Here is a 25,751-nt window from a genome sequence, read left to right as displayed (position 1 = left end):
ATGGATGCTGCGTGTGAGGATATTACAGGAGATCAGTTGATCAGTTGATTCAACCCTCGTTGAATCGCAAGGGAGAATATACGCTGTGATGTGGACGAGAATCTGTGGCCAGACAGACAGCAGCGTGATGGCCAGCAGGGTGAGGACGATGGCCAGGAGAAGGAGGGTGAGGACAGCGACCAGTGAAGAACTCTTAGTTGTGAAACTCAAGCATTATTTACAGCACTGTAGGCTGCAGATAATTTTCATTGTTTTTTGTTTGTGTTTAAATTATAAAGTATATTATGCTGTATACATTTTTTTTTACTCTTATATATGAAAGTTACTTTTTTTGTGTGAATGATAATGGTTAGAATTTCCTTGGCAGTATGAGTGCAATGTGTGCTGTTACTGTAAACCTAAGAGGCAACTCTTACTCTAAAATCTTTTTTCTTTTTTTCAGTTTTATACAAAATTGTATTCTGTTAGCTATAGAAAAACAGTACAGTTACCATTGTCAATGAAGGACTGAGCTAAGACTGAAAGGTGGACATGAGGGATATTTCAATGGTCCTTTGCTATTGTGACAAAACATCTAATCATTTTGACTTGCAGTGCTTACACAATGCCAAAGGGACAAAGTATTTTAGGGGCACTGACTGTTTAAATGAGAAGGAAATTTAGTTTTGACACATGAGTGAATTGTTTTGGGAGAGATATGAGCTTTTGCAGGTGAACCATGGTGTTGTGCCGAACCATCCACATTATTTTGACAAAAGCACCAAGAGTGTTGAGAATGTCCGGTCTGCTTCAACAAATGAGCCAAAGCAATTGAGAAGGATCTTTTCCATTTTGGTGAATGCAATTAAAGTCTGACTAATGAACTTACAGCATCTCTGACCTTTTCGTCTCAATGCACCTTATAGTTCAGTGCGCCTTATAAATGACGTTCAAAGATTGACTTTTTTTTAACTTCAAATTTATGTTTACAATTTGTAAAATTTTGTTTTCTATAACCAAACAACAAAATAAAAATTTAAATGGAAATGAGAGGATATAAACATACATCAAATAAATCGCAAACTTTTAACTGTAAATTGAAACTAATCAGACAGCCCTACTACATGTATATGCTACAAGCTATCGAAATCGTATTTTATTTTCCAAATAGGCTTTTCTAGTTAGATATCTATTAGCATCTTAAACACGATAACTGATTTGAAATTAGTTTTTACTACATTTCTGATTAAAATAATTGTATCCGTGTGTTGCAATGAGCTCAGGTTAGGCATTTTATTTTAATAATTCCCCAGAGGATGTAACCTTCTTGGATCTCCTTTTGGCTGTTCTGCCTTGTTTTGCTTTAATTACATATTAAGACATTATTTAGATATGACAGAGATAAACTAAAATGTTTTGAGAAAAACAGATGCACAAAAAGATTTACATTTGTAAAGCTATTTAAGGTTGAAAAAATGAAAACGTTGGTATAGATTGGAAAGAGACGGTTCCATGAGGAGTTTAGAAAAACAAAATATTAATATAAAAGATATAAAATATTGGATTTAGCAAATATTGGGCTTACCTACGTTTTAACTGTCATACTACGTGGAATTGAGTAAATTTATGCTCAAACTCATGCTGTCAGTGGGCTGACCAGTGAAATCAAAAAGTCGAAATTTTTATAATTTTGTTCCATTATTTTACCAAGGAAAAAAGGGAACAAAATGATAAAAATACTCATCTATTTACATGTAGACTTCATTGCTAAATGTCTATTCAAATGGGTATAGAATTACAATGAATTACAACCTACGAAAAAACAGCAAGTTGCCAAAGAAACCTTTAAGATGAATTTGGTGTAATGGAGAAAGAATGATGGTAACCGACTGATGCTTTTGTTTTGCAGGAACCTTCAGAGGCGTTTGTAAGAAGATTGACCATTTTCCAGAAGATGCCGACTATGAAGCAGATGCCGCAGAGTATCTCCTCCGTAAGTCACTTATCCTTTCGCGTTTTTACTGACTTCTCATGCCAATTTTGCAGCCAAGCAAAAAAATTGTGATTTTTACGACTACATATGATTTTACAGACAAAAATCACAGTATAGCACAATTTATCCATCTAAATATTTCAATATCAGCAAATTAATTTCCCTTGAGTAAAAATTTTTACTTTACAATCTCAGGAAAACTTCTCCATTGTTACAGAATAAAAATCATTGCTGAGTTGAATTGATGTCACATTCTTCAAGGTATTATTAAATAAATATAAAATAATTAAAAAATAATCTGCATCATATGTTGTTATTGTAACATCCCAAAGGTAAAAAAGAAACAAAAAGACTCATTGGTTTAGTCATTTTGGGGCATATTGAAAATTGATATATTACATCTGTCTCTTTCGGCTTTTCCCATCAAGGGGTCGCCACAGCGAAACAACCTCTCCTTTGAGGACGAGTCGCATGGTTAACTTGGCAATGTTTTACGCCGAATACCCTTCCTGACGCAACCCTCTCAATTTATCCGGGCTTGGACCGGCACAGAAGCGGAGAAGGGAAAAAAATTGATATATGACATAAATTTTTTTAATTGGTTTTTCAAGCTAGATTGCGCAGTGGAGTAGTGATTAGGGCTCTTGCCATGTATTGAGAAGGCCCTGGTTAGAAACTCAGCTGGTTCCCTTTTGTGTGGAGATTACATGTCCTTCTTATGAGTGTGTGCATTTTCTCCAGGCACTTCAGTTTTCTCCCACAGCCTGAACGTATTCTTCAGAGATTATTGGGTGACTCTAAATTGCCCATAGGTGTGAATGTTAGTGTGCGAGAGTGTGGCCCTGCAACAAAGCATTTTTAAACTACCCTGACTTTAACCCTGAACTCTGGCTGAAATCCGCCTGAACTTGCGTACTCTGGGTATGTCGGTTCCAAAAGACCGAATATGAGTTAGCCTAATTACACTCGACTTGGCAACCCTGGATTAATGCGCGTGCACAGCAAGTACATAAATATTCTCAATAGATGGCCGATTTGCGGAGTCACCATGGAAACGCGTGGAGATAAAAAGAGAGCGATATACTTCAGTGAGACGGAGTCAGAGATTTTAATGACGGCGTATAAAGATTATACGTCCATCAAATAAGTAATACGGCTGCATCAGCAAAAGAAAGAGTTTCTGCTTGGAGAAAAAGAACGTATTAAGTAAACGCATGTAAACGTTAACAAAGTAAAAGCATGAGTTTCTGATCTTATTTTCATTTTGAAGCATATAAATATAATATAATATAAATATATACATATAAATATAATTATCCAACTTAAATTAATTCAGTTGGTAACAAGTAATTGAGTTAAATTTATTCAACCTAATTTCTTACGTCTATCTAACTCAGGGGTCGGGAACCTTTTTGGCCAAGAGAGCCATAAACGCCACATATTTTTAAATGTAATTTCGAAAGAGCCATACAATAATGTAGCGTCCCTTTCCCACACTGAGGCACTGAGACTTAGCCTCTCTTAAGATTCTTCATTCTGGTTACTGTAGACGAACGCCGTACAATTAATTTAGCAACTCCTGAATCTCTCCCACCGAGACGAGAGCGCTTCTCCCAACTTTATATTCGCTCACTGCCGCTCCAGCCCTCCCATTTCCCTTATTCGGCCCATAGCTGAACCCCATTGGTCCAAACTACCTAACAACCGCCTGAGCGACAGAACTGAGAGCCAATCAGATCTCTGCTTGATGCGTTTAATGAACTCCAGAAATTTTAACGCGGCCCAACCACCCAGTCCAAGTCAGTAAGCAACGATATGTTTAAAACTAAATATACAAATGAATGTTTGCATTTGATGTAATTTCAACATTTTTAAGGTACAATAAGTCTGTGGATTCTTTTTAATAACATTGTTATTCTGTTGCTAATAAATGATGAGTATTTCTCGTGGTGGTTTTGCTGATGGTCTAGTCTGGTTGATACATGGTGAGTTTCTGCTTCATGCAGGCGTTGAGACTTTAAACGTGATCGTGGGTTGGTCTGAATGTTCTGTGGATGTGACAAAGACTGCTCACATGCAGATACGGAGCCAAACACACACTCACACGCTGCAGTGAGTGACGGGCAGCGGGTTTTACATTTTTACAATCCCTGCGTGGTTCACCTTACTGGCCGTGCCCCCCCACCCTCTGCTTTCTTCCTCTAACATCCCGTCCCCGCAACTGCGCGCTCTTTCTCAGAGACGGGAGCGCGCAGTTCTAGGCACGTCAATTCACAGGTTTCCGGCTGGTACAAACTCTGTGAAATAATAGATAATAGTAACTGATAGTGCTGGCGTAGATTTTGTTCTCCAAGAACCAACGCCTCTGGCACTGCATCGCGCCAGACAAGGACTGGTCTAATGAAAAAAAAAAAAGTATAATTAAAGATTTGTCTGCGAGCCACATGTGACCATCAAAAGAGCCATATATGGTTCGCGAGCCATAGGTTCCCGACCCCTGATCTAACAATAATTTTTTTACAACTCAAATTTACATATTTATCTAACTAAATGTAATATTACTCCAATTCAATTAAAGTTTTTCCATCTTAATTTATTTTAATTCTTGAACTCTCATATGTCTAAGTTTGAGCCTGCAGATATAGTCATTTTTATAACAATAAAATGAATGAAACAAAACAGATTTGAGTCAAGTAACCATATACCATATCCCTGAATTTATTATTACACCACCTCACAGTAGGGGTGCTATATAAACTCATCATCCTCTCCCTTCCTCTCACTCATGGTGTAGAAAGATTTAAACATAGTAGGACAAATAACTCGGCAAAACACAGTAAAACATCTAAACAACTAAACACATTTGGTCAAAAACCCACACTTAAACCCAAATCTGTCCATTCTGGCAAAGGGAATGGTATCCCACAATTCCTTGCGGTGCCGATCTAACAGCAGCACCAAAGTTACACCTACTTAATTGAATTAATGTAAATGAAAGTAAAATAAATGTCTGATAACTACGTGTTATTTTTAAGCTGACTTAACTAAAAAGAATTGATTTATCTTAACTAAAGCAAATAATGAAGTTAGATCAAAGTAAAAAGTTTTATCTTTCCAACATCCAAACGTGGTCTTATCACCCTCTCATGGTGGAAAAAGTATTATCTGAGCTTTTTCATCCACTAAATCATCTTCAAATGGACATGCCATGCTCCTTCACCTCTCTGAAAACAAACTAACCTTCAACTAAACCTACTCCAGACCAGGTTATGTTCAGAGCATGAGGTGCAGGGGAACTAAGCATACCCTGAAACATACCTCTGTTTTTGGAACCGAAAAGGGTGGTTGTACACTTCTTTACCCTCAAACTTACCCTGGGAGCTAGCATAACCAGCTTTCTGGAATACCTCCCTGACATGATGATTCAGAAAATGTATCCCTTGCACCGACATGCAGCAACTTGAAGCTGAATCTCAGGAGTCGAAACTAGTAGTGTGTATTGGCAAGAGTCTGGGGATACGATGCTTATCTCGATACGCGTCCCACGATACAATACGTATCCTGATATTGCATAGGAAGATATTTTCTTTTTTTTTTCAAAGTATGACTTACTCATTCATACTGCTTTTACTTTGGTAACTTGAAATATATTGGGAACGGTCAACAATGTCTGATTTCCACAACAAAATAGATTCCAGTATAAGAAAAAAGATGGAATAAATGTGCTTTAACCAATAAGGTTCTAAAAGAATAATTGAGGAAATAAAGGGCTGTTTATTTTCAACATTGCTTAATGTAGCTTCTCCAGTACTTTTAAATGGTTCAGGAACGGTGCTTCAAAAATAAAGGGAAAACAAAACAAAACATTAATTCTTTCCGGAAACAATAAAGTGTGATTATGTGTCAGGTAGGGAGGGCTGGTGAGCATGTAGGACCCAAAAAGCATAGACGGGATGCACGCAGTTCCAGGGCAAGGTGTTTATTAACTAACAAAAAGCAGTGCAGAGCAGGGAAATAAAACTAAACTATCTGTGGGCTAAACAGGAAAACAGGGCAGATGACAGTCAGGGAAGAGATGGTATGGACTAGCACAAGAGGAAGGCAGAGACAAGACTTAAATACAAACAGGACTGACAAGACACACATGTTCATGATCAGGGGAGATTGGGACCAGGGAAGTAAAAATCAAAACCATGACATAACAGGAAACCTTTCAAAATAAAACAGGAAATAGAACTCAAACATGACAGAAACAAAAAGAAGCAAAAACTAAGGCAAAGACACCCAGACAATGACAGTACCCCCCCCCCCCCCCCCCCTTAAGGAACCACACCAAGGTTCCAAAAATCAACCAAGGACGAACTTTGACCGGCAACAGAATCGATGGAGGCCGGGCCGAGCACAGGGGCGCGGCCGAGACAATGAGTCTGGAGGACAGCCGGGAGGCCGCGCTGTCCGGCGAGGCAGGTCGTCCTGACAGCATTTTGAATTGCCAAATGAACTATAGCAATATATTGCTAAAACAATTTTTCCCAACGCTCCTAGTCGAAACAGACAGATACACTCATGCAGGCAGCCCAAGAAAAAGCACTTTAGCAAAAAGAGGGGTGCATTTGTGATTTGGCGGCATTTTGTATTCAAGACATTCGACGTGGAGCAGAAGAAGGCAATATGCAAACAATGCAAGAAGGCAAGTTCTTGATGCTAACAACACAAACCTTTTCTATCACTTAAGAAAAGTCCACAAAAATGATTATATAAGATTACAAAAAATTGCATATAAACAAAGTTGTGGAACAGCAGGGGCAAGTTGTGAAAAGAAAAACTACAATCACTGTGAGAGATCTTATCACTATGTCCTCACTGTGTGTTAACCATTATTATCTTTAGTGAAGATGAGCCAAGATGGGGTGGAGTGTGGGGTGCCGGGCCTCCTGCCTTTGCTGGATCATTCAGTCTGACCTTGCAAGCCTGTTCTCATCTGAAACACACCACATTTAGGCTTGCTAAAATGGGCCAGAACAAAAACAGCAAATACTGGAATCACTTGTAAAGCAGAAGAAAGAAGCTCTTTCTGATTTTGTTCTGTAAAAAAGCAGTAAATATGTAATAGGAGGGGGACAACAACAATGGAGGAAAAGAGAAAATGGATTCAGACTTCGCCTGTGTTGTTGTTGCTCCACTAAGCACAGAGTAACATTCCCCTAAGGCAGCCAGTTAGACCACATGATGGAAGCCATACCAGCCAATGGGGAGCAGGAAACCTAGTGACCGGCATTCCATACAGCCTAGGGATGTTGGACACATGGGGCGGGTCTTGTGTGCAGAGGGGCTCCAGCTAACCGAATAGGCAGAAATATGATTCAGTGAATAAAAGCAAACTCAGTTTCAGCTGATTTCTTTTAATATTTGTAAAAAGCTGAGTAACTTAAGATAAAACTCAGCTGCATGAAAGACTGTCTGCTGGAAAAAACAAGCCTTAGATGTCTTATCACATTATGTAAGCACGTGAGGGCTTTCTGGTCATCTTTGCTCCACATATGTCAGTGTGACTCTCCAACTGTCAGGTTTTTGGACATTTCTCTCTGCATTCGTCTGTTATTTTCTGCAGCAGAAAAGGCTTAAACACGTTCTGAGCCACAGTCAGGTGTGGACTCAAACATGTGTTCCTTTAGCATTTGTACATAGTTTTTTTTTTCATGACTTAAAAAATCTAGCAACGGTACCAGTCCATGCTGGAGCATGACCACTATCCATTTTTACACCTAACATTTCACCAGGAAGCCTGGGAGTTTGGAGTGTGTGTGTGTGTGTGTGTGGGGGGGGGGGGGGGGGGGATTGACATAGAGACACAAATATCAATTGAATAAATAAATAAATAAAACATCAAAATTAAAATTAAAATGAAAAGCAATCCGCCAAACCGCTTTTTTTTTTTCTTCTTCAACACCACTCATTCTGTCACTTAATAAAAATGATAAAGAAAATTACATTTGACATTTCATTTTCAAATGTTCTCTAGTAAATGTAAAGCAGAATTCAATTAGAAATATCTAATTTGACAATTAAAATGGATTAATAGAAATGCTTTTTCATTTTCACAATGTAACTACATGCATCAATTGACTCAAAAATACAATTAAAAATCAATCCTTCAAAATGCTTTTCATTTTCTACTTTAACATTGCACATTCTGTGACATAATTAAAAAAAATGCAAAGAGGGAACTGCATTTTCATTTTCACATACACAGTGAAAAAAGTGTTGCATAATTCAAACCCAGTCAGCATTTCAAGGGGGGATGACGCAGGGCTCACTCTTGTACTGCGTTGTGAGCCCAACCGACAAACAGTGTTGTATCAGGCCGTGTGTGTGAGGAGCTACCAGCTAATGTTTTTAGCCTGATGCTACATGGAGCGGTTTCTGTGTTTTTCTCACTTACAATGCATGGAAGACACGGAGAATGTTGATAGATCAGGTTTATTTATTTTAAAGAGTTCAACATGGTAATGATGTTTCCATTTTTGAGTTAATGAGATCATCCCAGAGAGACTCTCTGTTTCAGCTCCCGCTGTTAAAGCTGCGCCTTGATGACTGTGTAGGTACAAAAACTGTTCGGCGCCTGACACTAATGATGACGTCACACTATGGTAACCCCACTTGGACAAACTACGTAACGTCAAGATCTGCTCGGGCTCTACATATTTTCATTTAACATTTCTTAACTTAAAGTTCTTTTCCTTCTTCTTCTTCTACAATCCCTTCTTTGCATTTTTGCTTAATTATGTTACAGAATAGGCGAACTGAGTTTGTCCTTGTACAAGGACAAACTTGTGCAAGGTGCCAAACAAGTAGACTTTCATTCTATAAACCGACGGTGTTGTGTCCAGGATTTCTTACTCTCACCATAAGAAACGCAGGTAGTCCTGGTCTTCTCCTTTAACATAGAGTTGGTGAAACATTCGCTGGATATCACACATGAATGCAATCGACCCCTTCCAAAAGTGACAGAGAACGCCCACCAATCTATTTGTCAAGTCAGGCCCTGATAACAGTTAGTCGTTAAGGGATGCGTCTTGATACTTGGCTGAACAGTCAAATACCACTCTGATTTTGCCTGGTACCCCGTGATGTGTAATTTACTATGCAGGACTGTTGCCCAACTCTTCTTTAGGGGACCTTTTCTGCATCACCACGAGAGATGATGTCATCCATAAACTGAACGAAGTCACCATAGTATGCTTTGCCCGTTCTTAATCTCTTCTCCGGACCCTTTAAGCCAGGGGCCTCAAACTCGCGGCCAGCGGGCTATTTGCAGCCCCCAAGATGATATTTTGTGGCCCCCGCCTTAATATGAAAGTTTAATGTTTAGGGAAACCTGACAGCCCCCTCCCCGCCCACATTTAGGACTTTCTTACTTTCCTTTTTAGAATGTAATTATTCGCTCGTAAGTTTCTAAATACATGCAGCCCGTGCTGAACTTGTTTCTGGGTCGCACAGACCCGGAGGAAGGTTGAGGTTGAGGTTGAGGTTACGGTTACGGTTACGGTTACGGTTACGCACGGCAGGGTATTAACCCCAAACAAGCGGTTCCCAAGCGCGGCTGTGACTGCAGCCCACCGCTCCCCCAGGAGATGGGTCGCTGCGGAGAATGAATGTCCCACGCCTACATGCGTGACAGCTAACAGGGCTTTAACAGTAAAAACATGCGATCAAAACAAGATTTAGTCTGAGACACACTAAAAATACGTGTGGAAAATGCAAAGATAGACGTGTTTGAGATGAACCAGCGCCACGCCTGGATCGTTGGGGAGACCAGGGGGGCTGCAGGCGGGGGGTTGAGATGAAGGCGGAGCTGCTGCGAGACTGAAGGAGAACAGGAAGTTGGAGTTGTCCTTACCATTCAATTTAGTTGTAATATGCCTGTCCCGCTTAGTATGATCTATGTTATTATGTCTTTTATATTTATTTTAATGTTTGTAATGTATGTAGCCTCTTTTTATCAATAAGTATTTTAAATGATTTTAATTGATCACTCAACTACAAAAACCTTCAGGACACGTTTCCCATTATGCATTGTTTTGTAGTCATCGGGGCAGCTTTCAGTCAGTGCAGTACTAAATTTCCAGCTGCGTTTGCGCAGGTTGGTGCCTTGCTCCCGCCCCTTTCTTGTGATATTTTTGTGATGATCGATAGGTGATGTTGGAGCAAAAACATGTAACACACCAGGTGATCTGCGCAGCATTGCGTCCACCTGGGTGATCTCAAACACGCTTATTGTGCATCTTTGCTACACCTATTTGTTGTCTCAAACATGAATTTCCATCTGTTTTGGAGCCTTTGTCTTATCTCAGGTATCAGTAACAATTGTTCTGATCTCCAGTGAACAACGCCAGTTCTTTTACGAACCACAGTTTGAGCGCAACTATGAAAATATAGGAGTGGGTGACCGGCTGCTCTACAATGACTTGTGACCGCGGTTTAAATGTGCAAAAAGTCATAAGAAAGAAAATCAAAAAATGGTTGCTGAATTTTGTTTCTCCTTTACTTATTTGTGGTTTAAAGAGTAAACTTAAAAACAAAAACATTCAACACAGACTCAAAATTGGGAGCACATACTCTCTCAACTTCTCCACCTTCAATTTCAATAAGTCCAAATACAGTCCAGATTTACTGACAAGCATCTTCAACCACACTAAGGGTCTCAGCTGTATAGGAGGAAGTGCTGCCAAGTGTCCAGCAGTAAGAAGTAGACAAGAAAAGCCGTGTTCAGAAGAACCCATTGATAGAGGTTACAGAACTGTAAAATTGGAGTCTTATTTTGTGTTTAATAGTTATAATTCAACACCGTTAACAGAACTTTGTTAATAAGGACGTTTAAGTCAGAAAACAGTAAATATATAAGACTGAATAAACAGAAATGTATTACTGATTTATGTACTTATTGATTTTTTTATTTACATATTTTATTTTATTTGAATGAGAGTTTTATAAGTAAATTTTGTACAGAAAACAGTTAATAATAGAGTATTTATTGGCTCTCAGACATTCACAAGTTGCGTGGTTCTTTCATCAGGAAATGGCAGTGGCATTTCATAGTGACCATTTTCATTCTGTTGGATGCCTTTCTTTGAGTTTTTTTTTTTTTTTTTTTTTTTTATTTATTTATTTTACTTTCTTTGAGTTTTGAGAGAAACTAGAAATCATCTCGAGACATAGGATTGTCATCAATTTTCCTTTCAGGAAAATCTAACTCCAGTGCTTTAATAATCTCTGAAGAAGTAACATCTATTACTTTGGTTTTGTTTATGAAGTGGACATTGCTCTGAAGACCAGGGGGGTATTCCAGGAAGCAGGTTATGCTTGCTCCCACGATAAGTTTGAGGCTAAGGAAGTTGTTAACCTCAGCTTTCGGTTCCAGAAACAGAGGTATGTTTCAGGGTAGGTCAAGTTGCCATGGCAACTCTTGCTCTGAACATAACCTGGTCCGGAGCAGGTTTAGTTGAAGCTTAGTTTGTTTTCAGTGAAGTGAAGCAGCATGGCGTGTCCATTTAGTGTATGAAGAAGCTCAGATAATACTTTTTCCACCGTGAGAAGGTGATAAGACCACATATGGATGTTGGAAAAATAAACTTTTTTACTTTAACTTAATTATTTGCTTAAGTTAAGATAAATAATTTTTTTTGTTAGGTCACCTTAAAAATAACACGTAGTTTTCAGACAGTTGTTTTCCTTTCATTCAAATTAATTCAATTAAGTAGGTGTAACTTTGGTGCTGCTGTTAGATCGGCACCGCAAGGGATCATTCCCTTTGCCTGTCTGGACGGATTTGGGTTTAAGTGTGGCTTTTTGATAGAATGTGTTTAGTTGTTTAGCTGTTTTAATGTGTTTTGCCGAGTTCTTTTGTCCTACTATGCTTACGTCTCTGCACCATGAGTGAGAGTGAAGGAGAGGATGATGAGTTTATATAGCACCTCTACCAGTTTGTACTATAATGACAATGATGGAAAATTCTTTAATAAATTTTTGCACTCCGTGATCCTTTTTATTTTTATAAAAATGAGCATATTTGCCGGCTCAAACCTAGACATATGAGAGTTCAAGAAATATAAGTAATTAAGATGGAAAATAGATTATTGGAGAAATGTGACATTTAGTTAGATAAATACGTAAATATGAGTTGTATAAACAATTATTGAGTTTTATAGACGTAAGAAATTAGGTTGAATACTTTAAACTAAATTATTTGTATATTTAATTATGCATCACAAGGAAAATGGAAACAAGATCAGAAACTTGTGCGTTTACTTTGTCTGTTGTTTTTCTCCAAGCAGAAACTCTTTTTTTTTTGATGATGCAGCCGTGTTACTTTTTTGATGTACGTATAATCTTTATACGCCGTCATTAAAATCTCAGATTCCGTCTCACTTCCGTCTCAAGTGTCGCGGTTTCTTTTTTTTTCTCCACGCGTTTTCATGGTGACTCCAGAAATCGGCGATCCATTGAGAATGTCTTTACGTACCTGCTGTGCACGTGCGTTAACCCAGGGTTATCAAGTCGAGCGTAATTACACCAACCCATATCCGGTCTTCTGGAACAGACATACCCAGAGTAAGCAAGTTCATGCGGATTTCAGCCAGAGTTCAGGATTAAAGTCAGGCTAGTTTAAACATGCTTCCTGGAATACCCCCCAGGTTTGGGATCTGGAATAACCTTCCCCACGACAATGCGATGACTGACACCAATGTCATCTCCACAATTCTAGCATGGATTGCTTTGGTCAACGATGCTCCAGCCAAGATCAGTACGTTGAGCATAAGGTTTATCTTCTTCACCTGACACAATTTCTCTCTGGAGTAGTGCTTGAGAGCATTTATACCCAATAAACAGACATACTTCACATTCCTGCAAAGGAGCAATTTCTGCTTGATGTTTATGATGTGGCCAAGCCCTTGCCATCTCATTTTTTGGAGTGTGATCTTTGTGAGGAATCATTGCTGCTGTTTTTATGTTGCCTTCTTGACGTTTGTTGTAGCTATTGTTGTCATTTTTTGGGCTTGAGCTGGATTTTTCTGGTTTGGCCTTTAATTACTTGAGTTTGTCTCGTCTTGCGGTGGTCTGTGTTCTTCCTTGCTGTGATCTTCATGTAGGCAAGTAGGAAGCTTTTGCACCTCTTCCAGATGCTTCTGTAGTAACAGCCTTTTGACTAATGGCCGGGCCTAAGGCAACCAAAACACAGCTTTTCTGTTTGAATGAACTTGACTTTGTCTGCAACAGTCTTTTCCAGAAAGCTCCTGCAGTTCTGGAATGTTTGAGTTTCTTGCAAAACATACAAGTTAAAGTTGCTGTAGCCAATGTTTTAGCGCCAATGTTTCTTTGTTTTGTAGTCTTCAATCTTTCTGAACTGCCGGACTCCCTTTGGTTTTGTGACTTGCAACGACATAACAGGATTACAAGCAATCTTTGCTTCTCTTGTTAGGAATGAGACAAACTGGCAAAAAGTTGGAAACTTGCTAGTTTCTTCTTCAATTTCAATTACCTTGCGGTTCCAGCTTGCAGTGAGCCAACCTGGTGACTTGGAAAGGATCTTTCTGTTCTCATTACAGTCCTTGAAGAATCCCAATGCCTTAATATGGACCATGGCTTCTTCACAACTGCGTAGGAATTCGGCATAGTCTCTGAGTTCAATGCTGTCTCTCGATGTAATTTTGGTCCACGCATGAAGCTTGTCTCTATAGGCCTTTGCAATAGTGAATGGGTTCCTGTATCTTTTATCAAATACTTTCCATGCAGCAACATAAGCTGACAACTCCGTGCAAGAAGTATCCATCCAGTGCACTCTTAGCTGGCCGCTTACATATCTACGAAGGTGAAATATCTTCTCTTTATCTGGAATGTTCTTTTGGTCAATAATGTGTGAAAGGAGAGCTTCCGATCACTATATATTAATGGATCTCCACTAAAGATTGGTGGTTCAGAAACAGGTATACAACTAGCATTTAGTGCACCTGCTAACGCTTTTACAAGTTCTGCTGTACCATCATTTGGAGGTGTGGTTGCAACATTTGAGGTAGAATATTTTTGCAATGGTGAAAAACTTAAATGTGTGAAGGCTTTGTCTTGTGTGACTGTCTGTGTTGTGCTCTTCTTCCGTAACACTAATTTGGTCATACAGTTCCATTCTTGCTTGAGCTGCACATAGACCATTCACCTTTTCTAAGTACTGCAACTTTCTTTTCCTTTCCTCGAGTGATCTTTGCAGGGCTATTGTCATGATGTAGACGTAGCAGACCCAGATGCTGAAACCCGGAAGTAACTCGCTACTCGACTGGTCAAAAACCAGTCGAAACTCCCCAATGAAGCATTCGTAGGAAACTTGAAAAACAGGGTTAGCAGTCAGATAAGCCTGGGCCCATTGAAGTGCTTTACCCCTGAGGGAATTGACAATAAGCGTAATTTTACAGTGGTCAGCTTGGTAATACCGCGGGGCCTGATGAAAAATTAATTGGCATTGTAAGAGGAACCCTCTGCATGAGTTAATGTCACCTTGGAATGGTTCAGGTTGTAAACAAATGTTCTCTTGAGTTTCTGAGGTGGTGGTCTGATTAGAACTCCCGGCTCCGGAAGGTGGGGGGTGAGGAGTAGCATTAGCCGGCTGCTGACTGGTTAGCTCAACCAGGGCTTGGGAAATGCTGTTCAGCCGGCAAAGCAGATCTTCTTGAACGGTGGTGACGCGAGAGATGGTACTATACAGGAGTTCTAAAAATAGTCCGTGTTGGTTTACGGCAAAGCGGAGTTCTTCCGGGTCAGCTGGGTCTGGATAATGGCCAGTCCGTTCTGTCATGATGTAGATGTAGCAGACCCAGATGCTGAAACCCGGAAGTTACTCGCTACAGGGAAGTGCTTGACAATGGTTTATTTTACCAAAGTAAAATAAGGTTATTAGTTGAATGTGATAGTCAGTTCCTTCGTGGAGTGATCCAGAAGTCCTTAGAGCTGGTATAGCTGAGGACAGCTGAGCCAGAGAGAGGAGACGCGAGGATGCGTCGGACCGTGGAACCAGAGGCAGCGAGGCGTGGGCGCTGAGGACGGCAGGACCAGCTTGAGGCGCTATGGAGTTATTTCAGTCTCAATAATCAGAAATGCACACAACCGGTTTTACAAATACACACGCTCCGATTCACAAATGTCATTTTATTCAAACGTGAAAAATAAATTCGGAAATACACACCCTGTGTTTCACAAACACACACATTGTGTTTCACAAATGCACACTAAATGTTTTACAAATGCACAATAAGTGTTTCTCACAAATGTGCACACTGTTTTTCACAAAAACATTTTAGGAATTCACAATAAATGTATCAGAAATGCACAGTAAGTGCTTCACAAACGTGATTTTTAGGTACACATGTGATGTGAACTCACAGATCATTCGAATTGCAGAATGTGCATTCAAAATCCTGTTCTCGTTTGTGAATCTCCCCGTGTGTGTGAGAGATTTTTCTACGGTGAATATTGAGACTCATCTGACGGAGCGGGTCGACTAATCTCACCATTGGCTAGTGAATCTGTCAATCAAACTCATCGGCAAAGCAGGCGGGTTTGCTTTTAGCCAATCGAATGGCCCCTTACACTCCTCACTTTCAACTGACGAGGGAGGGAGCTGTTCAGCACAGCAGTTGGGAGGACGCGGGCGGCAAACATGGCGGAGAGGTCTTCCGAACGGGATCAGTCTCAGCCCGTAAGTAATGCACTTAATTGATTATTATTCCCTCGTTGTACGTCCTGTAATGTTATTGAATACTAAGTTGAAGCGGTCTCCTTAGCCAAGTGACATGTGTGAATGCTTTATGAACATTTCAGCCGAGTCGTTTGCAGAGTACCCCCACCGCAAAATTAGCTTAGCTTAGCCTGTTCGGTCATATTTTTTATGAAAGCGGGGGAGGACTTATGATGGTTTTGTCAAGTTTTACACTTGGCATACCAGCTCTTCACACAACACGAGTAACTACAGCCAACCAGGGGCCTCGAAACTAGCCGGCTTTCGACTCAAATTGTGTCTGCCTGCCCTGTGAGTGTGAGGGAAGTTTAAGCTAGCGCGTCGGTTCAAGCTAGATATACAGCCAATCTGTAGGTTCTTGACATGATTCATAAGGAACTGGGGAAAAACATGCCGGATTTACAGCAGCACAGAAAGTTTAATAAAAAGTATTGATTTGGAGACGGGGATTTGTTTAAAAACTGATGCTATGCTAACTAGCTAGTAAGTTAGCTGTTCCGTGTGCTGCCTTTATGTAAACACGATCCATCCGGGTTAAAGTTAGACACAGTCTTTTCACAACCCAGACTTTAAGACGGGGTGGATATGTGCAACAAAGTTAATTCATATGACATTCATGAAAACGGCATTTTTTAAATATAACATACATGAATCCACTGTTGAATGAAAGAAGCCTCATTAAGTTTCTAACGTTAGAACCCGTATTGTGCTGAAAAGCCCTGTGAGATTGTGTCAGAGTGACAGCCACTAAATTCCCCGTATCTTTACTTCCAATGACGAAATGACAAGAATCCCGAACATTATGTTTTTAGGCTGTTTTGTAGTCGATAAGTAGTCACAGAAAGGGCGGACGGGAGAAATCTGCTGTCAACAGTGATTAGAGTAGAAGTTACTGTAAGTATTACACACAGGCTTCCTGTGATCAGAGTCTTGTCTCTGATTTTTTTAAAGCTGTTCTTTACTACAAGCTCAAGTTATCATAGCAAGAGTGTTTTTAAAAATTCCCCTTTCTAATATTTGAAAATTATGTAATTTAATCTCAGACAGCTAAATGAACTAATCCATGTTTGTCGTGTTTTTATTTATTCTCTAGGAATTGCTGAAGCGTGACATCCTAAATACCTTTCTATTCTATTCTATTTCATATTTTATCATCCTATTGTATTACTGTTTTACCTGTCAATTGGGAATTTAGCATTTTTGCCCCTGTAAATATCTGTCAGTTGAAAGTATTTGTACTTGTATTCCATAGATCCTGCACCTGAAGATGGCAGACAACAACTGTGCAGACTTGGCCTTCTTCAGTGACGCTTGTGAACGTTTATGGCTTACCTCTGAGGTATTCATGTTATTCATAAAGAAATCTTTCATTCACATATCAGGCAGTATAAGTACTTGGTTATTTGTACAAAAATAAAATAACTTTTTTTAGACTCCTCTGAAAACAAAGGCAACTCTAAAACTCTTTCCCCTCATGAATAACATTTTACCTCCCCTCAACAGTCTCTCACGCCTCGATTTTTTTCCCCCAGTGATACATGTAACCCACTCCTGCAATTTATCTAACCTAGAAATTCTACTTATTGGCATCATACATAAGAACATTACATTTTAAATTGATGTGTACCATATTGGCGATGCATTTGTAATTATGTGTTTGAGACATGATTTTCATTTTATTGTCAGGGTGAGAGGAGATCACGGAGGAGAACATGCGGGCATAGCCGAGTTAATGCTCACAGAACGTAGAACTGACACAAACAGCTTCATTGCAGCAAAAGTGTACACACAATCAACGGTGAGTTGAACCTAGTTTTAGACGCTTTAATATATACATAAAAGTGAATGATGTATTAAAAATAAATCTGACAATATAATATTTCTTTTTGCTTTTTTCCAAATACAGGATTGAGCCCCTCTGGTGTGATGTCTTCATGACTGTTACTGGTTTATATTACAACATCCTGCACTCTCCTGAGGACCAAGACTTGCTCAATATCAGTAACATCACGTGTTCTGCTGCCACTATATTTTCCTACCACGCATTCAGGCCAGTTTGGATGTCTTTAGTGACGCGTGGGACACCGATCCAATCAGGACGGAGCAAAGCATGACACCAAATCAGCTGTGGCAGTTGGGCTTGACCCAGAACCCTGTTTCTGATCCCCGGGTAAATGCTTTATTTCAGTGTTTTTCAACCTTTGTTCACTTGTTCCACGGTCTGACACTGGAATCTGACACCGGAATTATAACTGAGCGACTTTATCAGCAGAATTAAGAACAAGGAAGTGAAGACTTTAACCACTTCTGATTGGTCAGACTGATGACATGTGATTAAGCCTTCAAGAATGATTGGCGGAGACAGTTAAAGGGGCGGGACTGTTCCTTACAAGGTTATAGCTGCAGCTAAATCACGGTACTGTCAACCTTATCAAAATGTATTTTATAGAATTAAATAAACACAAAGAAAAAGTCATTTTAAGATCTTTCATATTCCTAACTACTCAGTGTTTTATCAGTGCCTGTTTGGATGAACAAAGAGCTGATTTCCTGGAGGTGGGAAATGTTTTTAGATCAGTGAAGTAGGGCAATTCCCCACGGCACACTTGACCATCTCCCACGGCACACTAGTGTGCCGCGGCACACACACTGGTTGAAAAACCCTGCTTTATTTAATCTCACTGTACTGGACAACTGATTTGCGTGCAGTTCGACTAAAGTGGAAAGTATCAAGAACAGTATGATGAAATCACAATGACTACAAGGAATTTTCATCAAAAATGAATGAAAAGTATTGTTGTGTGGTGCAAACTATTTCCCTAAATTGTGTGGTTTTTTAAATCAAGTAGGAAGAATAGCACATCTGCAAGTTCAAAATGCATCACAATGCATGGCATTATGAGCCATCAGCTGTACTAATGTCACTACTTTAAGAGTCACTTATTTGCAAATTAAAAACAGTTATGGAGATATGAGGTCTGCCTGCTAGAAACAATATAAGTCATTATTAGTGGGTCTCTGTTCCTACATAATCTAAAACATTAAAAAAAACAGTGCTGTTCATAAACAGTATCTTTTTTTTTTTTTTGTCAGGGTATGCTGGTTCCAGAGATTGAATGGGAGGAGAGTGGATCCATGGCTGAACCTCATCCTGGGATCAATGTCCCGGTATGGGACAGTCCTCTTTTGGGTCCACAAATGTTGGAACTGCAAGACGACATCAATCCATTGTGGAATTCAGACCGTTTGGGAGTGGACCTACATCTTTACTGTCCCGTTTGTTTAGAACTTAATTTAGGCGACATAATTACATACAGAAGAAGAGAGACTGAGGGGAGGAAGACAAAGTTCAAATCAATACTGCTGTATTGTTCAAGGGACTTCATTGTATGTAAGGAAGTTATGAAAATTAGTTCCAGTTTAAATAAAATTCAAATCAGTAGAGATCCCACATTTGCTTAAATTTTGATGTTTTAATCTGTCCATGTTTTCACTGAATTTTACTCTGCAATAAAGGGTGAATGTTTGCACTTTGTTGTTCTATGACCATCTTTTGTTGTGTAGTATTTAACCAGTTATAAAACCCAGAAAGATGAGGATCTTTTTTGCAAGGGTGACCTGGCCAAGAGGTGTATATGTATATGGTTACAATATAAAATCATTGACATTTGAGTTATTAAAAAAATAAAATTAAGGTCCAGCAAAGTGACTTCGGGCTGAGCAGGGGAGGTGTGTTGGGTATCTGTGATTGACAGTGAGATGAACTTGAGGTAATGTAGTCCCACTGCGTGGTACGGAGCAAAGTGATGCCAGTTTCTCCACAGAACATACTGTAGAAGTTAAAGATTTTTCTCCTCCACCTTCAGATGATCAAGACCGAAGGGAACCGTGTCTGAGTGTTGAAATGAGGCTAGCATGAAAGCTAAGAGAATAACGTACAAACAATCCCGAGTGAAACGTCGATTGTAAATCTCATGACCAGTACGGAGTTGGATGGATTCTGTCAACTGCATTCAACCACTGTTGCCTTGCTCCCAGGTCCACTGAATAGTTGCACAAGCCAGTAATTTTTGACAACCGAAGGCAAATAAACCGACAAGCCATGCTAAGGCTAACACGCTAACGACCGACTGGTACAGAATCAAATATGGGCGGGGCTTTTGCCACCTGCAGAAAGCGTAGAGAAAGTGTAAGGGGCCATTCGATTGGCTAAAAGCGAACCCGCCTGCTTTGCCGATGAGTTTGATTGACAGATTCACTAGCCAATGGTGAGATTAGTCGACCCGCTCCGTCAGATGAGTCTCAATATTCACCGTAGAAAAATCTCTCACACACACGGGGAGATTCACAAACGAGAACGGGATTTTGAATGCACATTCTGCAATTCGAATGATCTGTGAGTTCACATCACATGTGTACCTAAAAATCACGTTTGTGAAGCACTTACTGTGCATTTCTGATACATTTATTGTGAATTTCTAAAATGTTTTTGTGAAAAACAGTGTGCACATTTGTGAGAAACACTTATTGTGCATTTGTAAAACATTTAGTGTGCATTTGTGAAACACAATGTGTGTGTTTGTGAAACACAGGGTGTGTATTTCCGAATTTATTTTTCACGTTTGCATAAAATGACATTTGTGAATCGGAGCGTGTGTATTTGTAAAACCGGTTGTGTGCATTTCTGATTATTGAGACTGAAATAACTCCATACGGCGGGGCGTGGACGCCGAGGACGGCGTAATCTGCGTGGAGCGAGGAACCAGCGTGACCAATGGATGAAACCTGAAGGTGAGTACAAGACGAGGGAAGTAACATGAACTTGGTAACTAGAGCAAAGACTAAAAGGCCAGGCATAACCACCGGAGTGAGTATAACGGACTGGCGCTGGATACTGGTGAGAAGCTCCCTTATGAAGGCTGCCAGGGTGATGAGGAGATGAAGGTCAGCTGGTTTCAATCAGTAGAGCAGGAGAGCTGTGTGAGGGGGAGGTGAACTGACAGGCACCGTGACAGCTATATATTCTTGCTCTTGTTTAGCTATAAGATTGGTTCCACCTTCTTCTCTTTGCATTCTCAGTTTAAGTTCTTCTGCTTCTTTTTCTAAATGAAATCTTCTGACTAAGGCTTCTTGCTCTGCTGCTCTTTTCCTAACTTCAACTTCAAGTCTTTCAATTTCTATTTGTTCAATTTCTCATTCCTACCTAAACCCTTAAAACAGCTTGGTTTGCGGCTGCGTTTGCCAGTGCTTCTTGGTGTTTTACAGATGATTTGCTGGAATGTTAAGAGGTGCGCGACATACTTATAGTTGACTTAAAGAGAGATCCTATATCTGGCCATTCTTGGTCCTCATCTGTGGCCTTTCCTTCCATGTAACTTCCTGCTTTGGATACAATAAACTTAGAGATCTCCACACAAAAATCCACTTTGGGACGTGTTTCTTGATCAGGAGCTGTGAGCTGGCGTGTCATTGTATGCTTGCTGAACATCTGCAGAAAGGCCTGCAGCATTATTTAGCAGTTCTTTAGTTCAGGGTTCTGATTTTGACAGTAACTGCTTAGATGATTTTTGCATGTGTTTTCCATTTTTAAAAAAATGTAGTTGAACTTCTGCTGAAACCTATTAATGCTCTTCTCTGCAAGAGTTTTGACCTCTTTGCTTCTCCGTAATTAAGAAAAAAGTTGGTGTTGGGCTTCAGGATATGTAACTTGTTCTTCATCAGAATTGATCTGAAAGTCGGCACTGGGCTCAGGTTGAACATGGATCAGTCTTTTTTCAGTCATACTAAATGTTGATTAATTAAATTAACTTGTCACTAAAACAGTTGGCTAAATGTCTGCCCTTGATATCTAACAGCCAGACAATTAAATTACATGCAACGTCTATGTTACCTTGTAACGCTCAAAAAAAATTGAATTGTTACATTACCAAAGGACGTTACTCACCATGTCAAAAACCAAACAACAAAAGAAAACATTCATGCAAGAAAATACCACACAACAGTCGATCCCTGCAGGTGAAGCAGAATGCTCTTAGTATTATTTAACTGAAAAAAACAGAATTTCACCTTTGAGAAAGAAAAAGAAAAAAACCTTTCTATTGGTCAGAATGCAATACAACATATTATTCAACCTCGTAAAATTTCCCATTTTCCCAAAATCCGAGTCCCGCAGTCAATAATATTTACAGTCCGCTGATGTCCACAAAAATAGGATTCCGTTCCAAAAAATTAAAATCCAGCAAAAATTAAAGGAAGTCCCAATCTTCACATAGTACCATGACTTTCAAAAATATATACCAAGAAAGAAAAAGAATTAGGGTCGGTCTAACCGCTACCAGGCTTTATGACGATGACGTGTCCTTAGGTGCGCTCCTCGCGTCCTGAACAACCTCTGGGAAATCCTGTCCTTGCTGAAACTGTTCTGACAGGCCGAAGGAAGCAAGCGATGTGTCTCCCACTATCATTCCAAAATTAGGCAGGTGATGAAAGAGATATACAACTGATGCTGCTGTAGACTTTCCGCGTTTGTCGCCAGAACGCCCCTTATCTCTTCTCCAGCTCCTCTCATTCAGCTCCATTCAAAACTTTTTTTGGTCTCCTCCCCATTGCCATGTTACCCAATCACACATACTTTCAATAGTGACGCCATGCATATTCATTTATAGGCAGTGTATTTACAGCATTTCATTTCTTTTTTTTTTCTTTTTTTACACTTTGTTCTCCCCTCGAGCAATTGACTTTTTTTCCTTTGCACATTTCATTCATTCATTTCATTTTATTTCAATGTGGTGATGTCACAACCTTTAACTGTAATAATATTATAAGATGCAACTTAATCAAAAATAAACAATTTACTAGCTTTCAGTAGTAAATCAAAATAGCATTTGCCAAAACTTGAAATTACAAATAAAATGTACCAATATGAAATAAAATGTATTTGCCCTTTCAATCAAATGTTTGAAATTATGCACGTAGGAAAGCTGTCAAGCTTATAAACAGATGAAGCCTCCAACTGTGGCTGAGCCTGGTCGGGCCAAGTTTACAACACCCCTGGTGGGCCCCTTTTTCCCCGGGGTGCTCCCCTCCTGGGCGGGGGCGGCTGGCCCCTGCCTTGCTCCTCCCTGGACCAACCGTGGGCCGGGTGGGTGGCTGCCTGGAGTGCGGAGCGGGTCTTCCTTGGGGGGTCCTGGCTCGTACCTGGGGTTGGGGCGGGGGGATGCCCAGAACTCCTGGGTGGTGATGGGCTGCTCGTCTGGGGCTGTTGGCGCCCTTCTCGGGTGGGGCCCTGCATTGGGCTCTCCCGCCACGGCGGGGGGGGCCGCTCTCCTGGTTGGGCTGGGGCGGCGCTCTCTCACCCCCCGTGCCTCCCTGCTCTCTGGCTCTGGGGGCCTCGCGGCGGTCCTGCTGCCCCTGGCCTGGGTGGCAGATTTGGTCACCCGGGGGGCGGTTGTTCCCTGCCTGCTGCCGTGTGGCGTTGGGGGGTTCCGGCTGCCGCTGCTGCTGCGGCGGGGGTCTTGGGGTGGGGATGGCTGGGCACTCTCCTTCCTTCTTTTCACATTCCACCGTCCATTTTAGGAAAACATAAACACTCACCTGAGCACAGGTGTTAGCTCACCTTTGCATTAATAGTTTGCATGATTGAATGAATGAAATATTTCACACTAGTTGGTTTAAAGGCATAAGTATGCGTGTGTGAACACTATCGGTTTTGTGTACATGTTGACATGTGGGCATTTTTTCAGCCAGCAGGTGTGTTGATAACATTTGAGTGAGTGTGTGGACAGGCCCCGCCCTTTTTGTACTACATTTGAACTGTACCATAACGATAAACAACCAGTAAACCTGCTGCTCAATGCTGCTTCATGGTCTTACCCCCCCCTCTAACATCCCTCTCTCTTCTTCCCTTCTTTCCTTTTCCGTCCGGTCCAACACCAAAGATTTTCAAACATGATTGAAATTAATAAAGTTTGGCCTCAATTACAAAAGCGGTTTATTCAGACATACCTTTGGTTTGTCTGAAGATTAATAACCCCTATTGTTAAAGTAAAATATGTCCAACACAAGAGGCCCTCAGTTCTCATCTGCCTGTCCAGCTGTTGGACAGGACAAGTTAAAAAAATAAATAAATAAACAGATGAAACCATTTGCTACAAGGACCTTTAACAAGGTCCATCAAAAACTGCACTCTTTACGCATGTTTCAAAAGTAGCATGCCAATGAAGCCGGCTTGTGTTGTCCCCAGCCTGGTTTGAAAAGCATTTTATTGCATACAACCATACGTCCAAAACAACGTTCTAGCGCATAAAAACTGCACGTTCGAAGCGCCTTTTTGTTGTGCCACGTTGATAAAAAGCGCACGTAAGCTTGAATAAAACGGCTGATGACATTAGCATATTGTATTTGCCTGCTATAGCCTATGGTTAAAGCAGCTTCATTTAATATCCGGGAGTCAGGTTAGCCACCGGAAGTAGGTTGTAGCTGCGCGAGCCCCTCCACCAAAAGGCGTAATAAGAAAGAAGGATTGTGTAAAAAATATGGCCCTTGCAGTTCAAGACTGCGGCAGACCATAACAAAATCGAAAAGTGGAGATAAAGGACAAAAACACATTTTCCAGCCTGGACTTGCAGAAAGAGAAGCTTGTTAAATCAAAATAAATCTAACGTTTTTAAATCAAAAAGCGTTTGTCATACTTTACGCAGCTCGAAGTGCTTTACAATTGAAAACAAGAACAGAGAGAAATTCAAATAAAACAATCAACACTTTACCCCCCCCCCCCCCCCCCCATCCGTTAACACTTACATACAATAACCCTTCACACAATGAATACTTCTAATAAAAGTAACTTGTAAAAGAGACTTAAAGCTTGGTTCTGCTGTAAAGAAAAAGTATGTTAGGAAACTCTTCATACCAGGAGTCAGCTGGCCATCAGTGCCACAGTGCCCACCCAGGCCAGGACATATCATCTGTGTGTTAATGTGAACTAATCCTTTCACTTTTAGTTTCTCTTTTTAGAATTTAAATTTGGAGATAAAGAGTTAAAATATTGTTTAAGGAAAAATGTCAGCTGCTTCCAAAAATTTCCTAAAAACTGACATGTTGCTTGAACTGAGAAGCAAAACAACACTTAAAATGTGGATTGAAAATGCACTTTTTCTGCTTTTTTTTCCTCCTAAACTAGGTGCGGTGCGTGCCTCCAGCATCTTTCCCATCATGAGTGTGGGCCTGCTCTTTCTGGGGGGGCTCTGTGTGGCTGCCAGTGAGTTTTACAGGAGCAGACACAATGTCATCCTTAGTGCAGGAATCTTCTTTGTATCTGCAGGTTAGTCATTGCTTTGAGTTAATTCTCTTCTCTCTTGAGTCAAGGAACAGCACTGTTGTCTCTCTTTTGCATCAAAAAGTCATTTGTTGGACGATATTTCCCCATGTTTTCTTTTGCGAGCGATCGTTTTGCTTTAATGTCATATATTTAGTGTATTTAAGAAAACAAAATAATTTACTTTCAGAAAGAAAACATACTAAGATATGTCTGATTGTCAGGATTTAATTTAACGTTTATGAGCACACAATGTGTTTTAGATCTATTTGTAGTCTGGTTGAAAACATTTTGGAATAGGAACTCAATAACCTACGAAGCCTGTTTCCTGACATTAAAAAGTTAAAATATATCTTGTTCCCTGCAGATTGATATCTTGTTCCCACAAATTAATATCTTGTTCGCACAAAATACTATTTCCTTCCCACAAGATTATATTCCGTTCCCACAAGCTAATATTGCGTTCCCTCAAAATGATTAACTCGTGCGAAAGAAATATTTAATTCGTGCAAACGCAATAATTATTCACGTCATAAGTCATTCATAAAAACGGATATGGTCTCCGTTCGGCCGCAAAAGCCGCTTTCAGCGGTAACTTCCGTGTCTCTGTGACCCACATTCATTCAAGAAAGGAAAAAGAAAAACAAGAATGATAAATTTATTATTGTCTCAAAGACTATAAG

The 25,751-nt window shown here is 40.2% G+C and overlaps 1 protein-coding gene across 2 annotated transcripts in view; it reads left to right on the top strand.

Annotated features, from left to right (window-relative positions):
* cacng3b (calcium channel, voltage-dependent, gamma subunit 3b) overlaps positions 1-25,751 on the top strand; it is a 71,606-nt gene that overhangs the window by 32,935 nt on the left and 12,920 nt on the right. The window contains exons 2-3 of one of the 2 annotated variants that reach the window (XM_004071908.5): positions 1,889-1,972; positions 24,934-25,074. In XM_004071908.5, coding sequence (XP_004071956.1) covers positions 1,889-1,972; positions 24,934-25,074 — 225 coding nt within the window. The remainder of the gene's footprint in view (positions 1-1,888; positions 1,973-24,933; positions 25,075-25,751) is intronic. The other variant, XM_078951432.1, reaches the window with a different exon arrangement.

Source organism: Oryzias latipes, chromosome 8, assembly GCF_053564925.1.
Source record: "Oryzias latipes strain Hd-rR chromosome 8, Olatipes_Hd-rR_3.1".
NCBI lineage: Eukaryota > Metazoa > Chordata > Actinopteri > Beloniformes > Adrianichthyidae > Oryzias > Oryzias latipes.
Note: the sequence above shows the minus strand (reverse complement) of the source record. Positions and strands in the feature narration are given on the sequence as shown.